The sequence below is a fragment of the Malaclemys terrapin genome, chromosome 4 (assembly GCF_027887155.1).
Source record: "Malaclemys terrapin pileata isolate rMalTer1 chromosome 4, rMalTer1.hap1, whole genome shotgun sequence".
In the NCBI taxonomy this organism is placed as follows: domain Eukaryota; kingdom Metazoa; phylum Chordata; order Testudines; family Emydidae; genus Malaclemys; species Malaclemys terrapin.
Genome location: NC_071508.1, coordinates 104,818,264 through 104,839,659, shown reverse-complemented (window position 1 = coordinate 104,839,659; position 21,396 = coordinate 104,818,264). Strand labels below are relative to the sequence as shown.

At 40.2% G+C, this 21,396-nt stretch overlaps 1 protein-coding gene across 4 annotated transcripts in view; it reads right to left on the bottom strand.

Moving 5' to 3' along the window:
- The window catches only part of ARHGAP5 (Rho GTPase activating protein 5), an 86,040-nt gene extending 65,436 nt beyond the window's left edge, over positions 1-20,604 (bottom strand). For 2 of the 4 annotated variants that reach the window (XM_054025923.1, XM_054025925.1), the window contains exons 1-3: positions 20,275-20,599; positions 14,576-14,685; positions 6,728-10,627 (exon numbers count right to left, since the gene is read on the bottom strand). In XM_054025923.1, the coding sequence (XP_053881898.1) occupies positions 6,728-10,453 (3,726 nt within the window). In that variant the 5' untranslated portion in view covers positions 10,454-10,627; positions 14,576-14,685; positions 20,275-20,599. Of the gene's footprint in view, positions 1-6,727; positions 10,628-14,575; positions 14,686-20,274 lie in introns of all 4 variants that reach the window. The other 2 variants (XM_054025926.1, XM_054025924.1) reach the window with 2 other exon arrangements.
- Positions 20,605-21,396: the final 792 nt, after the last annotated feature.

Genomic DNA, 21,396 nt, shown 5'->3' with positions numbered 1-21,396 from the left:
AAAACCAAACACCCCGAACGACAAAAGTTTTACCGACAAAAAACACCGGTGTGAACAGCACTTTGTTGGCAGGAGAGCTCACCCACCGACAAAGCTACCATCGCTCATTGTTGGGGTTTTTGTTTTGTTTTTTGATGGCGGGAGAGCTTCTACCCTGTGCACCTCTGAGCAGCACAGCTGTAGCAGCACACCTGCATCGCTAAAAGGTGCATAGTATAGACAGGGCCGGCTTTAGGCCGATTCAGCCGATTCCCCTGATTCAGGCCCTGCGCCTAAGAGGGGCCCGCGCCTTTGCCATCGCCGGTACTCCGTACCGGGGCGGCGCAGCTTCCCCAGGGGGCAATTTAAAGGGCCTGGGGCTCCCAGCAGGGTCTGGAGCCCCAGGCCCTTTAAATTGCCACCAGAGCCCCACTTCTGGAGTCCTGGGGTAGGGCTGTGGGGCTCTGAAGGCTATTTGAAAAGTCCAGGGCTCCCATTGTTTCTACCGCCCCGGCCCTTTAAATAGCCACGGGAGCCCCGCTGTTTCCCCAGGGCTCTGGCAGCTATTTAAAGGGCCGGGGTGGTAGAAGCAGGGGAGCCCCTGCCCAGCCCGCAGCCAGTCCCTGCTGCACCCCCGGCCCGCACCCTGCACCCCCACCCTACCCGCAGCCAGTCTGTCTCCAGCCAGCCCCGCACCCCTTGCCCGCAGCCAGCCCTGCACCCCTCGCCCTGCCCACAGCCAGCCCGTCTCCAGCCAGCCCCGCACCCTCTGCCTGCAGCCAGCCCCTGCTGCAACCCCTGCCCTGCCTGCAACCAGCCTCACACCCCCTGCCTGCAGCCAGCCCCGCATCCCCTGCCCTGCCTCCAGCCAGACCCTACCTCCAGTCAGCCCCTGCCCTGCCTCCAGCCAGCAAGGTACACAATATATAATTTTGTTATTATTTATAGAGTTATGGAAAGTAAATACATGGAAGAAATGAAAAGTTTTTTTTACATTTTTTTTTTTTTTTACTCATCCCTGCTGGGGCCCTGCTGAAAATGTTCAAATTGGGCCCCGCACTTTCTAAAGCCGGCCCTGAGTGTAGACATGCTCTTAGTCACTCAACTCCAGATCTGAGTACATAGGGTTTAGGGGAGAAGGGCAGGGGGGGGAGAACTACTTAAACACAGCCTTCAGTCTAAAGCCAGAATATTTGGATCTTGTGGACTCTTTCACTCTGAAGCAGCCCTGCATCCTGAGGGATTTAAGAGTCTCTGAAACAACAGGAATGAAAGAAACGGAAACAGTCCTATTAAGCTCAGCACTCTAGGTTCTCTGTGTTAATAGTAGCTCCAGCCAATGCTCCTGCTTAACTTAATCCACAAAGCCAATAATACACTGACTGCAGAATCCTTTAGCAAAAGAACTGAAGAACTTTCAGCATTTGGAGTACTGTTTTCTCTTGGACACTTTGTCCGAATACAACATCTGAGATCACTTGAATCCAGATTTCTATGCAGAGTTGTTGCATTTGAGCAAACAAAAGGAGCAATGATAAACTTGCACTAAACAAGAAAATATTTATATAATTTTACTTCTTCCTAAGTTAGAAATGTTAAATAGTACTGAGCACTTAAAGAGAAATGATGGTTCAGAGACCTGTTCCCTTCAATAATAGGAAATGAACATAGAACAGAAACCACAGCCCCTTTCAGACACATGTGAAGGCATATATACCAGCCCCACATCGTGATTTCCAGATGGTTCTGTGACTAGTAGGCACTCTTGAGAGTGGGGATCTGCAATGGCAATACTTGACAGAAAAGAAACCAAAAACCTGGTAACTCAAATATGGAAAAAATAAAAAAATAGAGTTTTAATCTATAATCATTAGTCATGTACAAATCTGGACTCATCAACTATTTACACCGTTCCATGACATGCTGACCAAGATCATCTTAATCAAAGACATCAGCAATTTACAAAGACTCTTCTATTAGGACAAACATACACAGTACCAAGGTAAGGCCTGAAAAGTGCTTCCTTTAATCAAAACAAGCTGTTCTGGTCTCATTCTAGGCAAAAAAGCATCCATCTCCTAGCACGAATTAAATATAAAAGCCCGTCAAGCTGCCCAGTTTATTGGACTTTTATTTTCTCAACAAAACTCAGCTATATAGCTAGTTTCAGCTATTAGAGAAGATCAAAATACTTACATTATACACCAATAATCCTAACTTTAAAGCAATTACATGGCAGCAGGGTAAGTTGTAGATGTGGCTTTTTGTATTCAAATGTTTTCTGATATATATATAAAAAATATCTTACTGGCAAATAACTAGAGCAAGATTTTCCTTTGCTGAAGACATTTCTAAATAGAGAAACAGCAGCCACACAAACGCTGACGTAATATACTTTTATCCTCTCATCCAATTTGTATATTCTACAGAAAATATTTTTATTTTTGGCACAGCACAAGAAAAAATTAGTTTCTATAAATTTTGTTTACTGTGTGGGTATTTTGTTTTAAATACTTTTACTTCCAATAGTATATCAAGCTTTTTACATTAGACAAAAGAAAAGGTGTGTATACATTGTCTTGGTTAGAGACTATCTGGAATGGAACGATTGCGTAAGTAGGGGGGCATCTGTACTGGAAAATTCTGCCTTCAGGTACATAACTACTTTGCTTCATAGCAGACAGAAGATAAAAAACCTAAAGACTTTCCACAACCTTCTATGCAAAGAGTCCTCTGCAGTGCTATACAAGAGACCCAGATTAAATACCAAGTCTTTCACTCCCTTAGCCAGAAAAGAAAGAGAGTGTGTTTCAACAGCTACTATTTAAACTGAGTAGTCAGAAGCTTCTAAGGGCATCTTACGTGGAATTTCTCAGTCACTATAGAATGGTAGGTGTTCGTGACACCAACAGAGAAGGAGAGGACACCAGTCCATGCATAGTTTTTTTGTTTGTTTTTTTAACGTTCATTTTCTTTACATATTTACAGCAATCAAGCCGGAAGTTTCCAAAAAGTTTTATGAATGCATGGGCCACAAATCTATCTGAAACATAACAGTACATTCCACAATGTATTTCTAGCCTAATAACAAAAATAATAATATTGTACCATGTCATAGATGAAATAGTCACTTGCTGAGAAAGGTAGCCAACTGTCCTGTAGCACCTCCTACAGCTGAACAATTGAGACTGATTAAGAAATTTAAGAAGCCTGTATATACACCCTTCTAACCGTAATCTGTAACAGCAGTCCTTTCATGGTTGAAGGGGAAAAAAGTTTAAAAGCCTCTAAACAAAAATGCAACAACAGTTTTATATTGGTGGTACTAGGAGAATCTGGATGTTTGTCGTATGTGCAACATATCTTTTCTATTCAGTGAAGAGTGGATGTAGTGTAAGAGTCACATTCTGCAATTATCAGAGGGGTAGCCGTGTTAGTCTGAATCTGTAAAAAGCAACAGAGGGTCCTGTGGCACCTTTGAGACTAACAGAAGTATTGGGAGCATAAGCTTTCGTGGGTAAAAACCTCACTTCTTCAGATGCAAGTAATGGAAATCTCTAGAGGCAGGTATATATCAGTGTCTCGTTATCTCCACACTGATATATACCTGCCTCTAGAGATTTCCATTACTTGCATCTGAAGAAGTGAGGTTCTTACCCACGAAAGCTTATGCTCCCAGTACTTCTGTTAGTCTCAAAGGTGCCACAGGACCCTCTGTTGCTTTTTACATTCTGCAATTATAAAATTCACAAAGTGCTAAAAGACTACGTCTTACTCCTGAGGACATTATGCACCAAACATTTTAAAATTCTGCGCACAATATTTTAAAATTCTGCAAATTTTATTTGTCAAATAAATGTGGAAGCTCCAGCATGGCATTAGGGGGCACAGGCCACTGGCTGCACAGAGGTGGGAGATCACTGTGCAGCTTCCCCCTCCTGTGACAGACTCAGTGGTGAGGCTGCACCCAACCCTCATGTCACAAGGACCGGGCCTGCCCCAGAAACACCCCAGGACCCTGTCCCTCCATTCCAGGTGCACCAGGTGTGGGCAGGCAGGCTCAGAAAGGCAGGATCCAAGTGTGTAGGGGCTTTGTGTGGGGGGATCCAGGTGTGGGTTGAGAGGGTTCTGTGTGAGGCAATCTGGGTGTGGGAAGCTCAGTGGGGAACCCAGGTGCAAGGGACATCTGGCTGCACAGGTGCCTGTTGGGGGAGTTCTAGGTGCAACAGTAATGAGACTCTGCAGGGGGGTTCAGGTGAAGATGATTGGGGATCAGCAGGGGGGTCAGTGTGAGGGGCGGGAGCTCAGCACAGGGGCCTGGGTGTGCAGGACTCAGTGGTGGATCCAGATACTGGAGGAGTGGGGCTCTGTGGGGTGGGGATCCAGGTGTAGCTGGTTGGGGCTCGTTGGGGTAGGGATCCAGGTGCGGGTGGCTCATTGTGGTGGTCCAGGGGGAATGGGGCACATCAAGGGGGTTCTGAGAGCAGGGGGGTTCGGCTCAGTGGGAGGGACTGGATATGAGGGGATCTGGATACACGGGGTTAAGGCGATGAGGGACCAGCTCCCTGTACAGGGATCCCTCCTCCTGCAGCTGAGGAGCCATGGGTGCAAGAAGTGGGGGGAGGGGGAGGGCGGGCAGAGGGCAGGAAGTTTGCAAAGATTCCTCCCCAGCCTAGCCGGGACTAGTAGCTGAGCCCGTGCAGGGTAGGAACCACCAGCCGGATCTTCCCCAGTCCTACCCCCTGCCTCACAGTGATTTTACTTCTCTGCCGGCTGCCCTGGGCACCCAAAACATACAGCTGGGGAGGGTTGCATAACTGCTCTTGTGGCTTCCCTTTGCTTCCCTGTCAGAAAGTCATTTTTCTGCAGGGAAGCAAAGAAATCTGCACATGTGCAGTGATGCAGAATTCCCCCAGGAGTCAGGACATCTAAGAGGTGTAGGAAAAGAAGAAAGGACTACACCCTTCCAAACTGAACTTCCACTCTGCCAGAGAATCCTCTTGCACTTAGATCAGTGGCTCTCAAACTTTTGTATTTGTGACCCCTTTCACACAGCAACCCCCCAATAAATTAAAAACACTTTTTTATATTTAGCACTATTATAAATGCTGGAGGTGAAGTGGGGTTTGGGGTGGAGGCTGACAGCTCATGACTCCCCACGTAATAACCTCATGACCCCTACCCCCAGTTTGAAAACCCCTGACTTTGATGATCCTGCTGGAGGTATATATGCCAGCTTCAGAGCAACTTTGTGCCAGTAACGCAGTACAGCAAAGGACATTTTCAACTCTACACAGCAAGACTGTTTGCACCCAAAGTAATAGACACCCCTCAATTAGGTTTATTACAAAATTATTTAAAAGTTACTAAACTTCGTTAAAAAGCATAACTTCCAAGTGAGTGTTTTTGTAACAACTTTGTCGAAGATATTTCATGAACATGAAGGTTTCGTTCATGTTAGTTTGGGAGCCTCAAGAAATTGGCAGTGACTTCATATTGAATACTATATTTCAGAAAGTACTGTATATACTCGATCATAAGCCGGTTCGTTTATAAGCTGACCCCCCACCCCACCCAAGATGGATAAGTAAAAATGGAAATTGTTTATAACCCGTTCATAAGCCGATCCTATAATTCAGGGATCAGCAAACTTTGGCTCCCAGGCCATCAGGATAAGCTGTTGGCGGGCCGAGATGGTTTGTTTACCTCGAGCGTCCGCAGGCACAGAGGTAAATCTAAGTAAACAAAGTGTCTCGGCGCACCAGCTGCTTACCCTGACGGGTTGAGACAGCAACGGCTGGGGAAATTTTGGGGGCGGGGGGGGGGAGGGAGTTTGAGAAGCTGGGAGTCAGGGGTGTAACCCGTGACCACCCCCCACATGACCCCACCCCTAGCCCGGAACCCCCACACTCTCCCCATCCCATCCCATCCCTTCCCACCTTATCTGGGGAGGGCCTGGGAAGGATGTCTCTGACCTGGCTGGAGCTACTCCAGCAGGCTGGGCAAAGCGGCCGCAGCCTGCTCCGGCGGGCCAGACTAGGAGGCGCGGCCACAGCATGTTCCAGCAGACTGGGCCAGGTGGAACGGTTGCAGCATGCTCCGGTGGCATGGCCGCAGCCTGCTCTGGAGGGCAGGGCCGAGCGGCAGGGCTGCAACTGCTTTGGAAGCTGTGGGAGAACAGCGTGGCCAGAAGCGGAGAGACTCTGGCCCCGCCTCTTCCCTTCTGGCTGTGCTGCCTCTCCTTGCTCCCTCTGTTGGGGGGAGAGGCTGTGTCCCAGCTCTCCCTCTCTATACCCGTTCATAAGCCGACCCCCTTCTCTGGTGCTTCCCTTTTTTACTAAAAAAATTCAGCTTATGAATGAGTATATACAGTAGTCCATTTATAAAATGCGGATTTTAATTTTCCATGTGTTTGTGAAGGTGAACCTGTCTAGAACTTTGTAAACAACTGATTCATAAGGGAAAAAAACCCAGCTCATTCCCTCATATTAAACTGGCTGTGCAGTGCTAACAAGATTAAAATATGTAAAAACTTGCACAAAAGAAAACAAATACAAGTCTGAATATACACAAAGAGCAGATCTATTCATAAATAAAGTGCCACTTTCTAATCACAGAAATTAATGTTAATGCTTTGTAAGTTAGGACAGCCAAAGAACAGTTTAAAAAATTAAAAAATAAAAAGGGAGTCTTAGCTTAACAGAACTCATCTATACACCATTTAACAAAATGGATTGAACTAACTTACCTTCTTATCTTCTTTTACTTTGTGGGTTTTCTTCTTCATTTTTTTGTCATCTAACTCTTGATCTGAAGTGATAGCGGGGTTATCAATGCCACCTTTCCAGGTTTCAACTGGAGACAGAAGTGGATCTTCTTCACTTCCACGATGTCTTCCTTTTCTTTTTGTTTTCGATGTGGTAAAAGGCTCATCATCACTTGCATCTGAATGTGTTCTCCTGTAGTAAGATTTTGCTTTGCTAAATAGTGTCTTGGATTTATATTTGTATTTTGATGGCCTTCTTTCCCCATGACTCTTTGATATTCTATCAGAAAATCCATTTTCTTCATCTCCTGGGGCATTTATAACAAATGAGTTTCGAATTTTAATAATACGATTCTGACTATCATCTGGAACTGCATAGATCTCATCAGTGAAACCTCTGTGTTTAAAAATAGTGTCAATAGGTTCTGCATAATTATCGGATTGGTCTGAATCTTCTGGTGGTGCCAAAGGCACTCGAGAGGATTGTTTCCTTGGGTTTTTACCAATGCCAGCCTCAATTGTTTTTAGAAGGTTTGGATCCAGTTTTTTCACATTTCCCTTAGGTACAAGCGGCTTGGGTTTTATAGGAGGAGGTACTTTGTGGTTGCGCTCATGGTCATGACAGTTGAGTGGTGTGCTATGAACAGGATACTCATTTCCTTCCATGTCTAATCGATTTTTTGAACGATCGCTAGGTGTCGGGAGCAACTGCACATCATCTCCAATTGGGCTGTAGGGAGGCGGTGCTTCCGTATCATCTTCTGAATCTGGGTAGTAATTATATGCAAGAGAATTTCCTCTGGGAGACTGCAGGAAAACATCTTCACTTGTATGTGTTGATTCTCTGGTGCTATCAGACATATAGGAATTTTCAATCATGTTTTTCTTCTCTAATACATCACTGAAGAACAATGTGAAAACCTCAGTCTGACGATGATACTGAGATAAAGAATATAAAGCTGTAAATTTAGCAGTAATCTCTGTTGCTATATGTTCTCCTTCAGTCATTAATTCCTTGATAGCTTCATTCTCAAAAAAATCTGCCTGGCTATCAGTTACAGCCACCAACTGGACAGGAATAGTGTCCTGTACTTCTGAAAGAAAGGCCCGAAGCATTCCCATGGATGCCTTCCTTTTAGCAGAATAAACTAGTATATACCCATGAACTAGTTCATCTTTCCTTACACCAATTGAAGAATGGTATGATAATATTGTTATCTGTATTCGCCTCCTTTTTTCACCTATAATTTTATCAAGCATTAATGAGTTATTCTGGCCAGCCTGAGCAGCACTACAGGAGTGAGAGTCAAGGAAGGGTGAAAGAATAAGATCCACACTAAATGGATCCCCACACATGGCACACATCACAATTCGCAAGTCAGCTTCTGACAGATCTTTAATGGTGGGAACTGGGCTTACAACATCCAAATTGTGTTTAACTGCTTCTAGCACTCCCCTTAGAGCTTGCTTTATTTGAGCTTCATTAAATTTACGTGGATATGTACCAGCAGGCACATCTACAAAAGGACACTGCAACTTATTGGCTAATTGCTGACCTTGGTGTCTCAGAATAGGTAGGTTTTTGCTAATGCTGTCTCTCTGATTAGCCAATATTAATGTAAATGGAAGACTAGCCATATACTTGTCTCTCCTTATCTGAGATGCTTCAGCCCTTATTTTTCCAATGCATTCTCCAATAAAATTGAGGGATTCAATAGAGTTAAACACACAGAAAAATCCATGTGGTTTAAAGGCAGAGGTCCATAACTGACTTAAAAGGTAAGGTGACTTTGCATCAACTGGCCTAAGATCTAGTTCATATATTTTTCCATCTAAGGCATATTCATCATCAGTGGATTGTGTCCGAATCTCATTTGCCAACTCTTGCGCAAGACCATCTTTACCCAAAATGAAAAGATTAACTTTATCAATATTGGCTCTATCATGGTACAAATTTAAGCGACCATGGTCAAGCTGCAAAAGACTATTGGCAAGTAACTGTTCTACTTTAATGTCCATGCAATTTTGGCCACTGAGACAAGTTTCTTTAGTGGGATGATAAACAAATCCTATGTGTTTAAGAAGAAGAGATTCTCTATCAGGTGCAAGTTTCTGTAAAGCTTTGTATCTAGGCTCTTCACTCAGAACTGCATGAATTTCACTCATTTTATCTGAGCTGGGTGTTGCATTAAGATCTAGGTCATAGAACAGTTCCGAATGTTCAAAAAGCATTTCCTGAAACTCCTCTTTGGCTTTTTCAACTATTTCCCTCTGATGCCTACTATATACTTCTTTGCTGTCCGCATCAGTGATATATTTGAATGCTTCATCCTCCATTACAAAGCACATAACTTCTTCCCATGGCTGCCCAGGTGAAATGAACTGTATTTTCTCAAGAGTTTTTTTGAACTTCTCCTTCATTTCAACCCTCCTCTTCTCAGATTTAAGATGCTGTACATGGTTTTGATAGACTTTTTCAGCTTCTAATGTACTGAGAAGGTCAAATGGTATCCTCCTATCATTCACTTTGTCTATATGGTCAGTTTCATCCCACGGTGTTTTTTCTAACACAATAAAACAAAGTTGGAAGTCTGGTCTTTTCTCCATTAACTTCAGGGCTTCTGACCAGTTCAGGTGTTCAATCTCATCAAGGTTTGACAGCAATGTGTTAAAAGCTCTTGGTAGTGTATTAATATATTCTTCTCTTCTTTTTCTTATATGTTCCTGTTTAAGCTGCTCTATGTGTTTTGAAAATGTATTTTTGGCCTTTTTTGTTCCTTCCAAATGTATGTACTCCTCATAATCAGGATGATTTTTCAGTTTATTACTAACAATTTTCCAAGTTGCATGATAGTCTCTCACAGTTTGCACAAGTTTTTCAAATTTATCTGTTGCAGTAACAACAAGTTGTCTCTGTGTCTTATAGGCATCCAAATATGGAATTATTTTAGGTTTGCCACGAGTTTTATCCATCATTTGTACCAGTGCAGTAAAACATGTCTCAACGTTGATATTGAATCTTGCTGATGTTTCCACTACCACAAGGTTCTTTTTATTTGAAGCAAATGCCTGCACCTCTCGTAGATAATGATCCACACATTCATCACATTTAGTTGCTGCTATTATTATAGGTTTTTTAGATTTTGAGAGCTGGATATAGAGATTATTCACAAATTTAAGTTGATCATCGAATTTTCTATTGCATCCTTGGCTAACATCAATGCATAATAAAAAGCCATCTATGTTCAGTTTCCCTTCAGGCATTTGTTTTTGCTCAAAGTCTTGCTCCAAGCCTAGCTGATCTGTGCAAATGTACATTAATTTTTCTGCTGACTGCAATTTGGAGGCAGCTGCCCGTTTTATATATGGTTGTAAATTCGTACTCCGATGAGGCAAGAAAGTCTGATCATCAATGAACTCAGTCTGTTCAATTACATGAATTTTGCATTCTATTCCGTCCTCACTGCTTTGTGTTACGTCACCCCAGTACAAAAAATGATCATTATTAACAACTCGTCCTCCAAAGTCAATTGTGCTAAGCACAGAGGTATGCTCAGGATAATATTCATCTGCTTTCGAACGCACAAACCTATTGCACAAACATGACTTTCCAACTCCACAATTACCTTTGTCTTTTTCAGTTCCAGATAGTCCAACCACACTAACAGCATAGGATGGGGGACGAGGCTCTTTGTTTTTAGCCATCATAACTTTCTTCTCGTCCTTCTGCACTCATCAAGATAACTGAATGTGGTTTTCATTCTGAAGAAAACTCTTCAAATTAAAATTGTATATCCTCGTCTCCAGGATTAATTTTCAGTTTTTCTTGTTTCCTCCATCACCATGAGAGCTTACATATTCAGGATTAGGTGAATCATCGTCCTATAAGAGAAAAAAGTCATTTTTTAAAAGGTTGACTATGATTTCATTTAATATTTCAGATACAAAATCAATAAGCAAAAGTGAATCTATTTCCATTTTAACTTATAAATATCATATTACAAATGCCCTTTTCAAGTTAGGAGGAAATTTTATAAATACTTTAAATTAAAACATTTGTAGTTCAGACTTCTCCCCTTTTATATTATTTAAAGCACCAAAACTTAAACTTGTGTCTGAAAAAATTTCAACTACTGTGTTGTTAAATTAACACTTTAAACTACTCTAAAAGGTGAGAGAAAAATAAATTCTGTTGTTTTTTTTCCAGGTTGTTGGCTTTGTACATTTGGGAGCACTTTACACATAATCAGTGTTCCATTGTTTCCCTTGTCTGTTTTGGTCTCACACATACCACAAGGCAACTAAAAAAAAGAACACTGAATTCTCACCTAGATAAAAACAATACAAAATATATTATCTATGGAACTAATGCTGTACACACTTATGCATCTCTCTAATCATGTGAGTAGTTCAACTGAAGTTAATGGGACTATTCATATGAATAAAGTTACACGGATGGGTTTGGGTCTTATGTTTGTAAAATCCAAGTCCTACTAAACATAGCAGGAATCTGCATGATATTCCATGAATACTTATTTCAGTAAAGAAATGCTTAAAAACAGAGTATAAAAACAAAAACTTGGTAGAGTAACTCAGGAGCATACACACAACCCAAAAACTAATATTTGCTTTTTTTTTTTTTTTTGGGCTAGATTTCATAGTTGACAGCAACCCATTTAAGCAAAACAAGTCACTAACAAAGCATAGAAGAAAACAAAATGTTAACATCCAGAATGGGCAATTACAAAATAACCTTAATACTGAAATACACACAATCGCAAATTTTTTAATTGGTACCACTCACATTGCTTCCAAGAAAAATAAAGTTTTAGAATTTGTCGTAAACAAAAAAAAAATTTTTTTTTAAACAAACACCAAATATAATGGAATTACTCCAGGTTCACAATGGTGTCCCTGAAACAATAATATGGCACAAAGACTACCTCTAACTTTTAGCTTTCTTAACAGATCATCTATTTAATTTAGAAACTATGAAATTATGGGGAGAGGGGGAAGAGGGGTGTACATTTTGATAGGTAGTCTATTCTAGTTATGATCTGTTTTGACAGACTTCTGGGAAAACAAGAAGTATCAGATGACACTGAAGACTTGGTAGGACTACTGCTAGATTAGAGTACCAACCATACATTTGTACAGATGTAATGACTCATAAAATAAACATCCAATTGTGCATCTATAAGCAACCAAAACGCAAAGAAAAAAATTTAGGTGGGTTATATAGACTGAAATTCCAATTTTGTATCTCAATTTTGTAACCAGACAAATTATAAATTTAGTCTTCATTTTTATTATCCCAAGAAATCCATAGACAACAGTGGATATGAATGATGTGATTCCCAGAAAGCTTCTTTAGGGCTTGTTTACACAGGATGTTAATACACTGCACACTAATGTGCTGTAGATTTGCACCGTGGCTTACCACACACTGTCTCATACAGACAAGCTCTTAGGTTTGTTTGTTTGTTTTTTAAAAAGGTTGGCATAATATATTTCCAAAACCTGTCAAAGTTTAGGTCAAGACTTTTAAAACGGATAGGCAAATATTAAAATGTATCTGCATTTGAAATCCTAAATTAAGATAAGGTAAACAAGAATGTATTGTAAATAGACTAAACTGATGTCAAATATTCAAGAAATTATCTTGTAAAACAAATGTAACACTTAAACACGGCTTTTCATTTGACATCTACATTAGAAAGAACTAAAACTGAGCTTCAAATTGATCAGAAGCAAAATGCTTACATGTACCATCCGTTGTCATGATACTCACTTAAAATTTAACAGCTTTCACCTACGTTATCTCAGCTATACTGCTATTACTAAAATGGGTAATTTTAAAACCAAATACATTTCATTAAAAACAAGGAATTTAAACTCAGCTTGATTTCTACATCACAATGAGTTTTTTGGTCACAAGAGGCAAAACTACTATTATGCATTTTATTATGCTTGATATTATTTGCCAACAGTCTCAGTCAGAAACATGTTCAAAGAGAATAAAACAAATGTAAGATATTGCAAGTTCCTTCTTCCTAGGTTTTTATCCCTGCTCTTACAACCCGGAGAATGCAGGGCTAAAACAAAATGGCTCTCTCAGCAAAACCATTTTAGCAAAAATAAATCCTTTGGGAACATTGTTTATATTACTATAGATAATACTAGGTTTATTTGTTTGTTTTTTAAAGTAAAACACATTATAGTGGCATCATTCACAAGATGACAATTAGACGGTGAGTCAACATTTTCATTATAAACTATTTTCTGTTCATCACAGTCCAGTAAAAATTTGCTGTGAACTTAAAGTTGGAATGTAAAGTCTTGGCCAAGAAGGTCCGATTCACTGATTTATTTCAAAATACACCATCAATTTGAAATCCAGTTAGTTGAAAAAAAATAGTAAACAGTAATTTCAGGTACTATGACTACAAATTTAAGGTTTTACTTTCACATTCTCCTTTTTGATTTTTAAAAGTTTTATTTTCTTTGTGGCTGTAAGATGGCATAAACAGGACAAAATGAATGGCAATACCAAAGACTGATACCAGCTGCAGACAGAATACTGTCAAATGAGAGGTAAACAAACATAACAGGAAAAAAAAATCTTCTATGCTTTTGGTTATAACCAACTTGGAGTTACTCATAACTCTAGCATATAAATGTTTTCAGACATAACTGATCTTTCATTTGATGTATCCCCTTTAATATATAAACTGCACACCAATTCTTAAAAGCAGAGGAGAGGAGAAGGAAAGAAATCTGGGTTCAGAAATCAGTATCAACTTTCAAGTTGTACAACTGAGAAGACAGTAAGGAAGTTATTCTAAAAGACTAAACACTTAAGAACAAGAGGAATTAAGAGCAATTTCAACTAGGAATAACAGAATGAAATTAAAGAAAGAAAAACAGTTTTGCTGAGTAGCAGTGAAAAGTTCCTGACAGGTGTATTAGACTGATGAAGATCTTTCATGGAAAGTGGTAGATGTTGCATCAGTTGGAGCATTAACAAGACGGACAAAGGAAAAAATTGAAAGGAGGGTTGGCATTAGCAGGAACATGAACTACATGACCCAGCAGTTCTCTTTCCATCTCATTCATATATAGAGATAGCTATATATAGGTAGATATACAGATATCGAACTAGAAAATCACACACAAATAGACAATGAAATGCCTTTTAAATAAATACACGAGAAAGTAATAAACCTGTTAAAGAAATAAGCTATGAGTAGGCATTTAACATTACTACTATATTGTTCCCTAAAGGGAAGCAAGACTTTCTTCTAAGTACACCTGTATAACCCTACCTCTAAATGTTCCATGTTTACAAAGTTTTGTAAACTTACAAATGTGCATTTTCTAGAAATTCATGATAAGACATGAGCTTTAAAGTCTTATTCTATTCAACATAAAATAATTACACTGAAGTATCATTAAAGATACAATTAAAAGATTAATTTCTAGACACTTTCCCTAGTGTTTTTGATTGCTGTGAGTTCAGAGCTTTGTTTTGTTTCATTTCTAAAATCCCCTACCTTCCAAGATTTTGGGGTTACTAAAGGATCACACAATTTCTATGTTTGGGTCCCTAAAAGAAGGGCTTTCTGAATTAAAGCATATTGAAAAAATGCAAGACATCATTGCAAAAAGAGTTGCTTTGAATTGCTTATGTCTTGCCATAGGACTTTGTCTGGACGGGTTTTTAAATTTCAGAATGTTGTTGTTATAAAAAAACATAATATGTAGCGATCAGTATCCATTCACTTCTATTAATTTTTTAGAACATTATGAAGATCGAAAACTTAAACTTACCCTGATAGAAGCAAGGTACCAAGCAAGAAGATGGTTAACTTGCAGGGATTTCCCTGCAGTGATGTCACACATTTAAACTATCTCCTTCAATGAGTCCTTCCTTGAGGGATCTGAAAATGAACACATGATCCATTAATACTTTCAAAATTATAAAGGCATAAGAAAACCAGCATTGGGCTAAGGAACAAAACATTTTATTTTGTTCATCAGAAAGATTTACTTTAGTTTAAATCTACAAATACATGTAATTTCAGAGGCAAAATCCAAGTCAGAACTCCATCCTTAACTTATGCTGTTGTGCAAAAATCCTCACCACCATCACATACAGCTGAGATAGAAACTTAGGCCAAGATTTTCTAAATCACTTGTGATTTTGAGAACCCAACTTGACATCGAGTCCTGATTTTTAGATGGTGGATGTGCTCAGTCTTTTCTGAACATCAGGCCCCTTAATGGCGCCTCATTTTGGACATCCAAAAACTGATACAACCAAAATCACTAGGATGAATTTATTTTTGTAAGTCTGACTCCTTAATATTAAAATATAACATAGGTGAATTACATTTGTTTCTGCATATATGTATCTTAAAAATACTTACAAGAAATATATTTTTAAAATACAGTTATACATAACTTTACAAGCTACTGGATAGGTTTGTAATTAGGAAGTTACAGTGGGTTACAACAATTGGAGCAGAAAAATAAAAGCATCGCTATGGCTCAAAATGACAAATCCTCAGCTTTTGGATATACGTTTTTTGATTTTAGCCCTCCCCAAAAATTGAGTTTATACCAAGGGATGCTGCAATAAAGTAGTAAGAGAGGAAAGGGAATTAGACTTTTACGGTGCTGCCCTTTGAAAAAGCACATGAACAAAGGTTCATTTTTTCCTGTCTCTGGTGGTGGTTCAGTTCTTAATTAAATATTAGACTGATTTGATTTTATTTTGGGGGCGGAGGAAGATGTACAATTAAACCTTGAGTACCGGGAAACATTCACTAGGTTTTAGTGTTCAAGGCTGGGTATGAACTATATTGATGATGCATACACCAGAGCCATTGAACCACCAGTATTCATTTCATTACTTTCAGACATCTCAAGATGTTCCAGGATGTTAGTTACCAAGAGTTACCCTTAGATGTTACTTGTGAGGGCCTTTGTAAAGTGAGTTGGTAGTCTCAGTCCATCGCCTAGTGGACAAGAGTGGACGCACCTCACTTCAAATCAATACTCATGCACATTAAACAAAGCAGTTTAGGAATGCTTGCACTGCCTCTGAACATATTTTACTCTTAAGTATCCAAGACTGTCAACTGGACACCTTTCATAAGCATTAATAATTTTAGTAAGAGTGACTATAACCAAACTGAATTATTTATAAAAAGTGATTGAAAATGTGTAAATAACTTTCAAAAATTATTTTAAAGGGTTAAAAACTCACAAACACTAAAGCAAGGAAGAAATTATTCAGGCTATATGTCAGGAAATAAGTGCAACACAGGAATAACTAATAAGAATAAATATGGGAACAATCTACAGGCCTGTCGCATCTTACGCTGGGGTTACGTTCCACAGTCAGCGCGTAAAGCGAAAATCGCGTATAGTCAAAATTACATTGAGTGTAATGGCGGGCGGAATCAGCCACACTACGGGTCAGTATTAAAATTGTTCTTTTTCTCTTTTTTTTTGTTTGTTTTGTTTTTGCCGACCGCGTAAAGCTGAAATCGCTCATGTTAAATGCGTGTAAGATGCAACAGACCTGTACCAAGAGAGGGCTTGAGCACTAACACTGCAGGTATTTCAAGATCAGAGAAGACATTAGTTTAAATGGTACAGTAAGTAGTAATGCAAAATAGATGGAGGAGGAGACTGGGTGATCCAAATTTTTGTTTGTTTTTCTTTATTATATGAATTCTAAATATATCACATTACATTTTTAAAGAGCAATTAATCCTCATTCCAAAGCTATAAAGAAACTGCTATCCTCATTTTACAAACTGGGACGGCCAGAAAAATTAAGTGCTTTGCCCAAAGTGGAACCAAAAAAAAAAATACAATGGCAAAACTCGGGTTAAAAGCAAGTGTTCCAAGTTCTCAGTCCCTTTCTCAACCCACTAGATTTTCCATTTTATCTCTGACTGACTAATATTACATTCAGTTTGAAAATCCCCAATTCTCTTTTATGATTTAACATAATCTAAAAATTATTTCCACTTTTAAAAACAAAACACCCCACAGAGCTCTCAGGATGGGATCTTGTATTCCAATTCCAAGAGTAACTATATTTTGACTATTGGTAATTTCACATGGTGCTCACCAACTAAGTTTACCATTTGCTATTTTGAAATTTCTCTCTAAAAATCCTAGGAAGAATTTTTATGACTATTACATTACTGTATTCAGATAAAAAGTTAACTACAAGTAGAGGTTACAATCAGGAACCTCCCACAACATGTGTTTTCTTGAAATCTCAAACAACTGTTTTATGAAGACACACATGTTGGCAAACAGTAATGGTTCAAATTACCATCATTATTCAAGTCTGAACTTTTTTTCTCTAAATTAGGCTATTGGTCTTCTACAGAGGATTTTCAAATATCTGAAAGACAACTGTTAAATTTAGATACAATACCATTATTTAAACAGAAGCAAAAAGTAAAACTGTAACACAAAATCAGACTAGGCCTGATCTTGTAGTCATTGTGCAGGAGCAACTCCCACTAAAGATATTCATGCTGTTCAACAAAAGTTTCTCAGTGCAAAGACTGCAGGATCAGGCTCTCCATTTACAGATAACATTATAGTTACTCAAAGACCACAAAAGTGTTGCTGGAAGGAAGATTACCAAGAGGAATTATGGGGAATTCAAGACAGAACCTGCAAGATAATGGGATAAAGGAAGTGATGAAGGGGGGGAGAGGGGAAGAAAAAAAAAAGTCATAAATTAGAGGAAGAAACTGTGAAACTAAACTAAAACCTGTCTGGCATGTGGAAGAAAAGAGAATAAATCCAATCACTAAAAGGATAGAGAAAATAGTGGAGCAGAACTCAGCAACCCATATGTGTTGTGTCATGTAAATCAAATGTCCCTTTTAAGGAGGAATTGTGATATATGGCCTAGGCCACAGTACTAGAAGTCAGGAGATCTGGGTTCTATTTCTAGTTCTGCCACTGACTTGTGTGACCTTGGGCAAATCAAACATCTTTGTCTCAGTTTCCCTCTCTACAAATGTGAGTAAGCATTATTTTCATTTTACAAAGTGTTTAGAGATCAATGCATAAAAAGCACACTCCAAGTAGCAAATATTATTAACTATTATAAAGAAAGAGATACTCTGATACTTTAGGCCAAGTTTTACCTTTGAAAACATTTTGCAAATATCTTCCAGTGCTAAAATAATTGCTCACTGCAGTAGGGGTATCAAATTATCTGGGATTTACTCAATGTTTTCTCTAGTAACTGCCCATTTACAGTAGAACATCTCTATGCATGGTGACTAAATTTTGAAGTCACAAATTACTCATTCACTCCAGACATCCACTTAGACAAAACTTTTATTCCTTCAATAAAGGTAAATTCACATATAGAATCAACTCTGGAGGCTGCTTTATAGAAAATTTTAAAAATATCCCAAAGTCTCATCCCAAATAAATGTTTTAAAACTATATGTAAGGCATCCTCCAGGAGTGCCACTATATTTACCTTTAGTTTTACCTCGATTTACTTTTAGTTAAGGAAGTACACTTGGGGGTCTGATAAGATTGCCGGCATCCTTTAATACCTTTATTAAATGGAATGGAATTATTTTTAGTAGCATTATTAATAAAGATGCTCCGAAAACTTGAATACACTAATATGGTTATGTAAACTTCATAGAGAAAATTTCTGTGAAAATAAAGACCTACCGGACAAAGAAAACTTTTTAGCTTTAACCTCAAAAAACAAACTCTGTTTGTTTATACCTGTGCTAACAATAGGATTTTAAGACAATTTGCTCTGAGCATAAAATATTTAATTGGATTATGTTACCCATGCCGCACCTTAGCAAAAATAAAGCCTAACACCACCAAAAGAAGAAACTTGGCTGTAAGTCTTTCATTTTATTGAGTTGTTCACAATTGCACCATTAAACCTATTTACATTCCAATCAAGCTTATAAAAGATATGTTTTAGTAATTTGTATATTCAGTGTTTAGAATGTTATTTTTCCAGATTAAAAGCAACAAGCTAGTGATAATGTAACAAACTCTTAAAGTAGTGTTCTGACACTGTATGATGTACTATATGGCCTCTAAAAATATCACCATTGTATTAACTGCACATTTACTACATTATAGTAAAATTAGTATATTTAAGTTGTAGCATATTACCATAAACAAAAACAATAGTCACAGGGAAAAAATATAAGCCCCCATGTCAAAAATGTACCTGGATGCTCACTTATAAACCTGCCAGTTTTAAATATGCACTGTTAATTCTTTTTTTTTTAAAAGCGTAATTCTGGGATTACAGTAACTGTTGTCACAGCTGAAAACAGTTTTCATACCACAGAACCTTATAAGGTAGGACACAGTGACATCAACACAATAGAAAAATACCACCTATTAAACTCCTCATTCATATATGAAATGGGTATACCAGTATCAGTGCTGTAATTCATTTCAATAGTAGTGAAAGCCTTCCAAAGACACACAGTTAAAATGGACGTGCGATTGATCAGCAAATGCAGTGATCCATTTCAGTTTTATTCTGCAGTGCACACTTTTTAAAAAAATTCTGCCAATCTCTACTACCTAAGCAAAAAAAATTAATCATCTGTGTGAATCTCAACTTAAGGATACACATACACACACCTCTACACTATTTTGTTTTAGATTTAAAATGTTTGACTCCCACTTATTAGGCAAATCCTTAGCACTGAGGATACCAAAAGCCTCATATACAGAGGGGGCAAAAAAGGGGGGTGGCTTCCCATTTTCTCTGTTACTGATCTTAAATTTTTAAACAGATCCAGTGTCCTCCCTATATCATGCATCTGCAACACCATATTGTTATTTCTATATGTATCTCTGGGGCTTTCCTTGGGTGGAGAAAGTCTAAAGGTTACACCGGTTGAAGAGATATTAAATGCTGTAAATTGCAACATCTCATCCTGGATCCCCTATTTCAAAAACCCACCTGGTGGAAAAATAGAAACGCACACAGATCATTAAGGGAGCGAAGTTTGCTGAGATTTAATTTCAAGGAATTTTTGAGGCGTAGGGGAAGGGGACTAGGGTGGGAGAACTGAGAACAGTTGAAATCCATTAGAGAAGGGAAGGGAAGAGAAGAGAAAGGAAGAATTAGGAGGAAGGAAGGAAGGCGAGAGGACTAGGATAGCTCCCCCCACAACCGTGACCAGCTGGCAGCCTCGTACGGCAAGCTCAGACCCTCCCATTGCTCAGGCCTTGCCCTTCACCTGTCTGGGACCAGGCAGCGCACTCCTCTCCCGCCCTCCCCCGCGCGTAGGTGCCGGGCGGTGCTGGGGCAGCCGGCTCCCCGGTTCCGCCGCTCCCGGCGGGCAGCACTCCCAGCCCTCCGAACTGGTTACACCCAACGACGGCAGCAGCTCCCCTTTCTCCGCCGGCCGGCTGGCCGGCCCCGGCCGCCCGGGTGGGGAGCCGGGTGGGATCCCAGGGGAACGGATTCTTTCCCCTACCTCGCGCGGTCGGGATCCGGCTCCTCCGCGGCGGCGGGGGTAGTAGCATTCCCGGGACGGTCTCTCCTCGCCAGCGGCTTCTCCTCCCCGCCGGGCTTCCTAGACTCGCCGGCCCTCAGCGCTCGTGGCCGCCGCGGCCCCGTCCCGCCTCCCCGACGCTCTCGGCTCAGTAATGGCGGCCGCTGAGCCTCCCCGGCTCTCGCTTCGCTGACGGAGTCTCTCTCTCCCCCTAACTTTACCTCAGCAGCTTCCCTGCCGCCGCGCGACTCCGCGCTCCCGAGGCCCGGCCGGCTGCGCGTGCGCGGGAAGAACCTCTTCTGCTCCCGCGAATTCCCTGGGAAGCTGGGCGGAAGCGCGCCTTCCCGCACTCCCAGTGCGCGTATCCGTACGGGCGCGGGCTGACAAGGCTGATTTATTCCCTCTTGGCTAAATGGCTAGTCCAAGGAACTGGCAGAGGGTGAGACTCCGGTTCTAATCCCACCTCAGGCGGTGATTAAGGGCTACGTGTGCGGCCCTGGACAAGAGACACTTAAGCCAAGCTTTTTGAAAGCAGCTGTCCAAAACATTGGGCAGATGAAGATGGTCTTTTAAAACAGGGGCAACGTAACCTTTGCACACACACACCCCTTCTCCCCTCTATAAAGTGGGGTAGTGACACTTGCCTACCTAAGATCATAGTTTGCGAAATTTAATTCCCACAGGAAAAAAAGCAAGAATTAGAAGTGTAAGGACACAACGATCAATAATACAGCCTATGAAATTTGCTTAACACTCCCCATTCTAAGACTGTTTTCAAGTGCTTATAATTTTGCCAAACTATAACTGTTTGGGCTGAGAATTCCAGCAAACACCCACTGCTCCTCAAAGTCATCTAAGGAGTCAGTAGACACACTCTCCCCAGAGGCATGATCGGACCAGGACGGAAAAGGACCCACCCTTGTAGAACAGTTGTAGAACATTCTCCTCCCTGCCCTGTTCTCCACTTTCCTTCTCCTGCTGTGCTGGATGGCTGTCTTAGCCAGCACCAGGAGCAGGTTGACAAGGAAGTCTCGCAACTTTCTGAGGCCACAGATGGTGTGTGAGTGAATCAGGAGGTGCGGGAAGAAGTGTAGCCAGAACTTC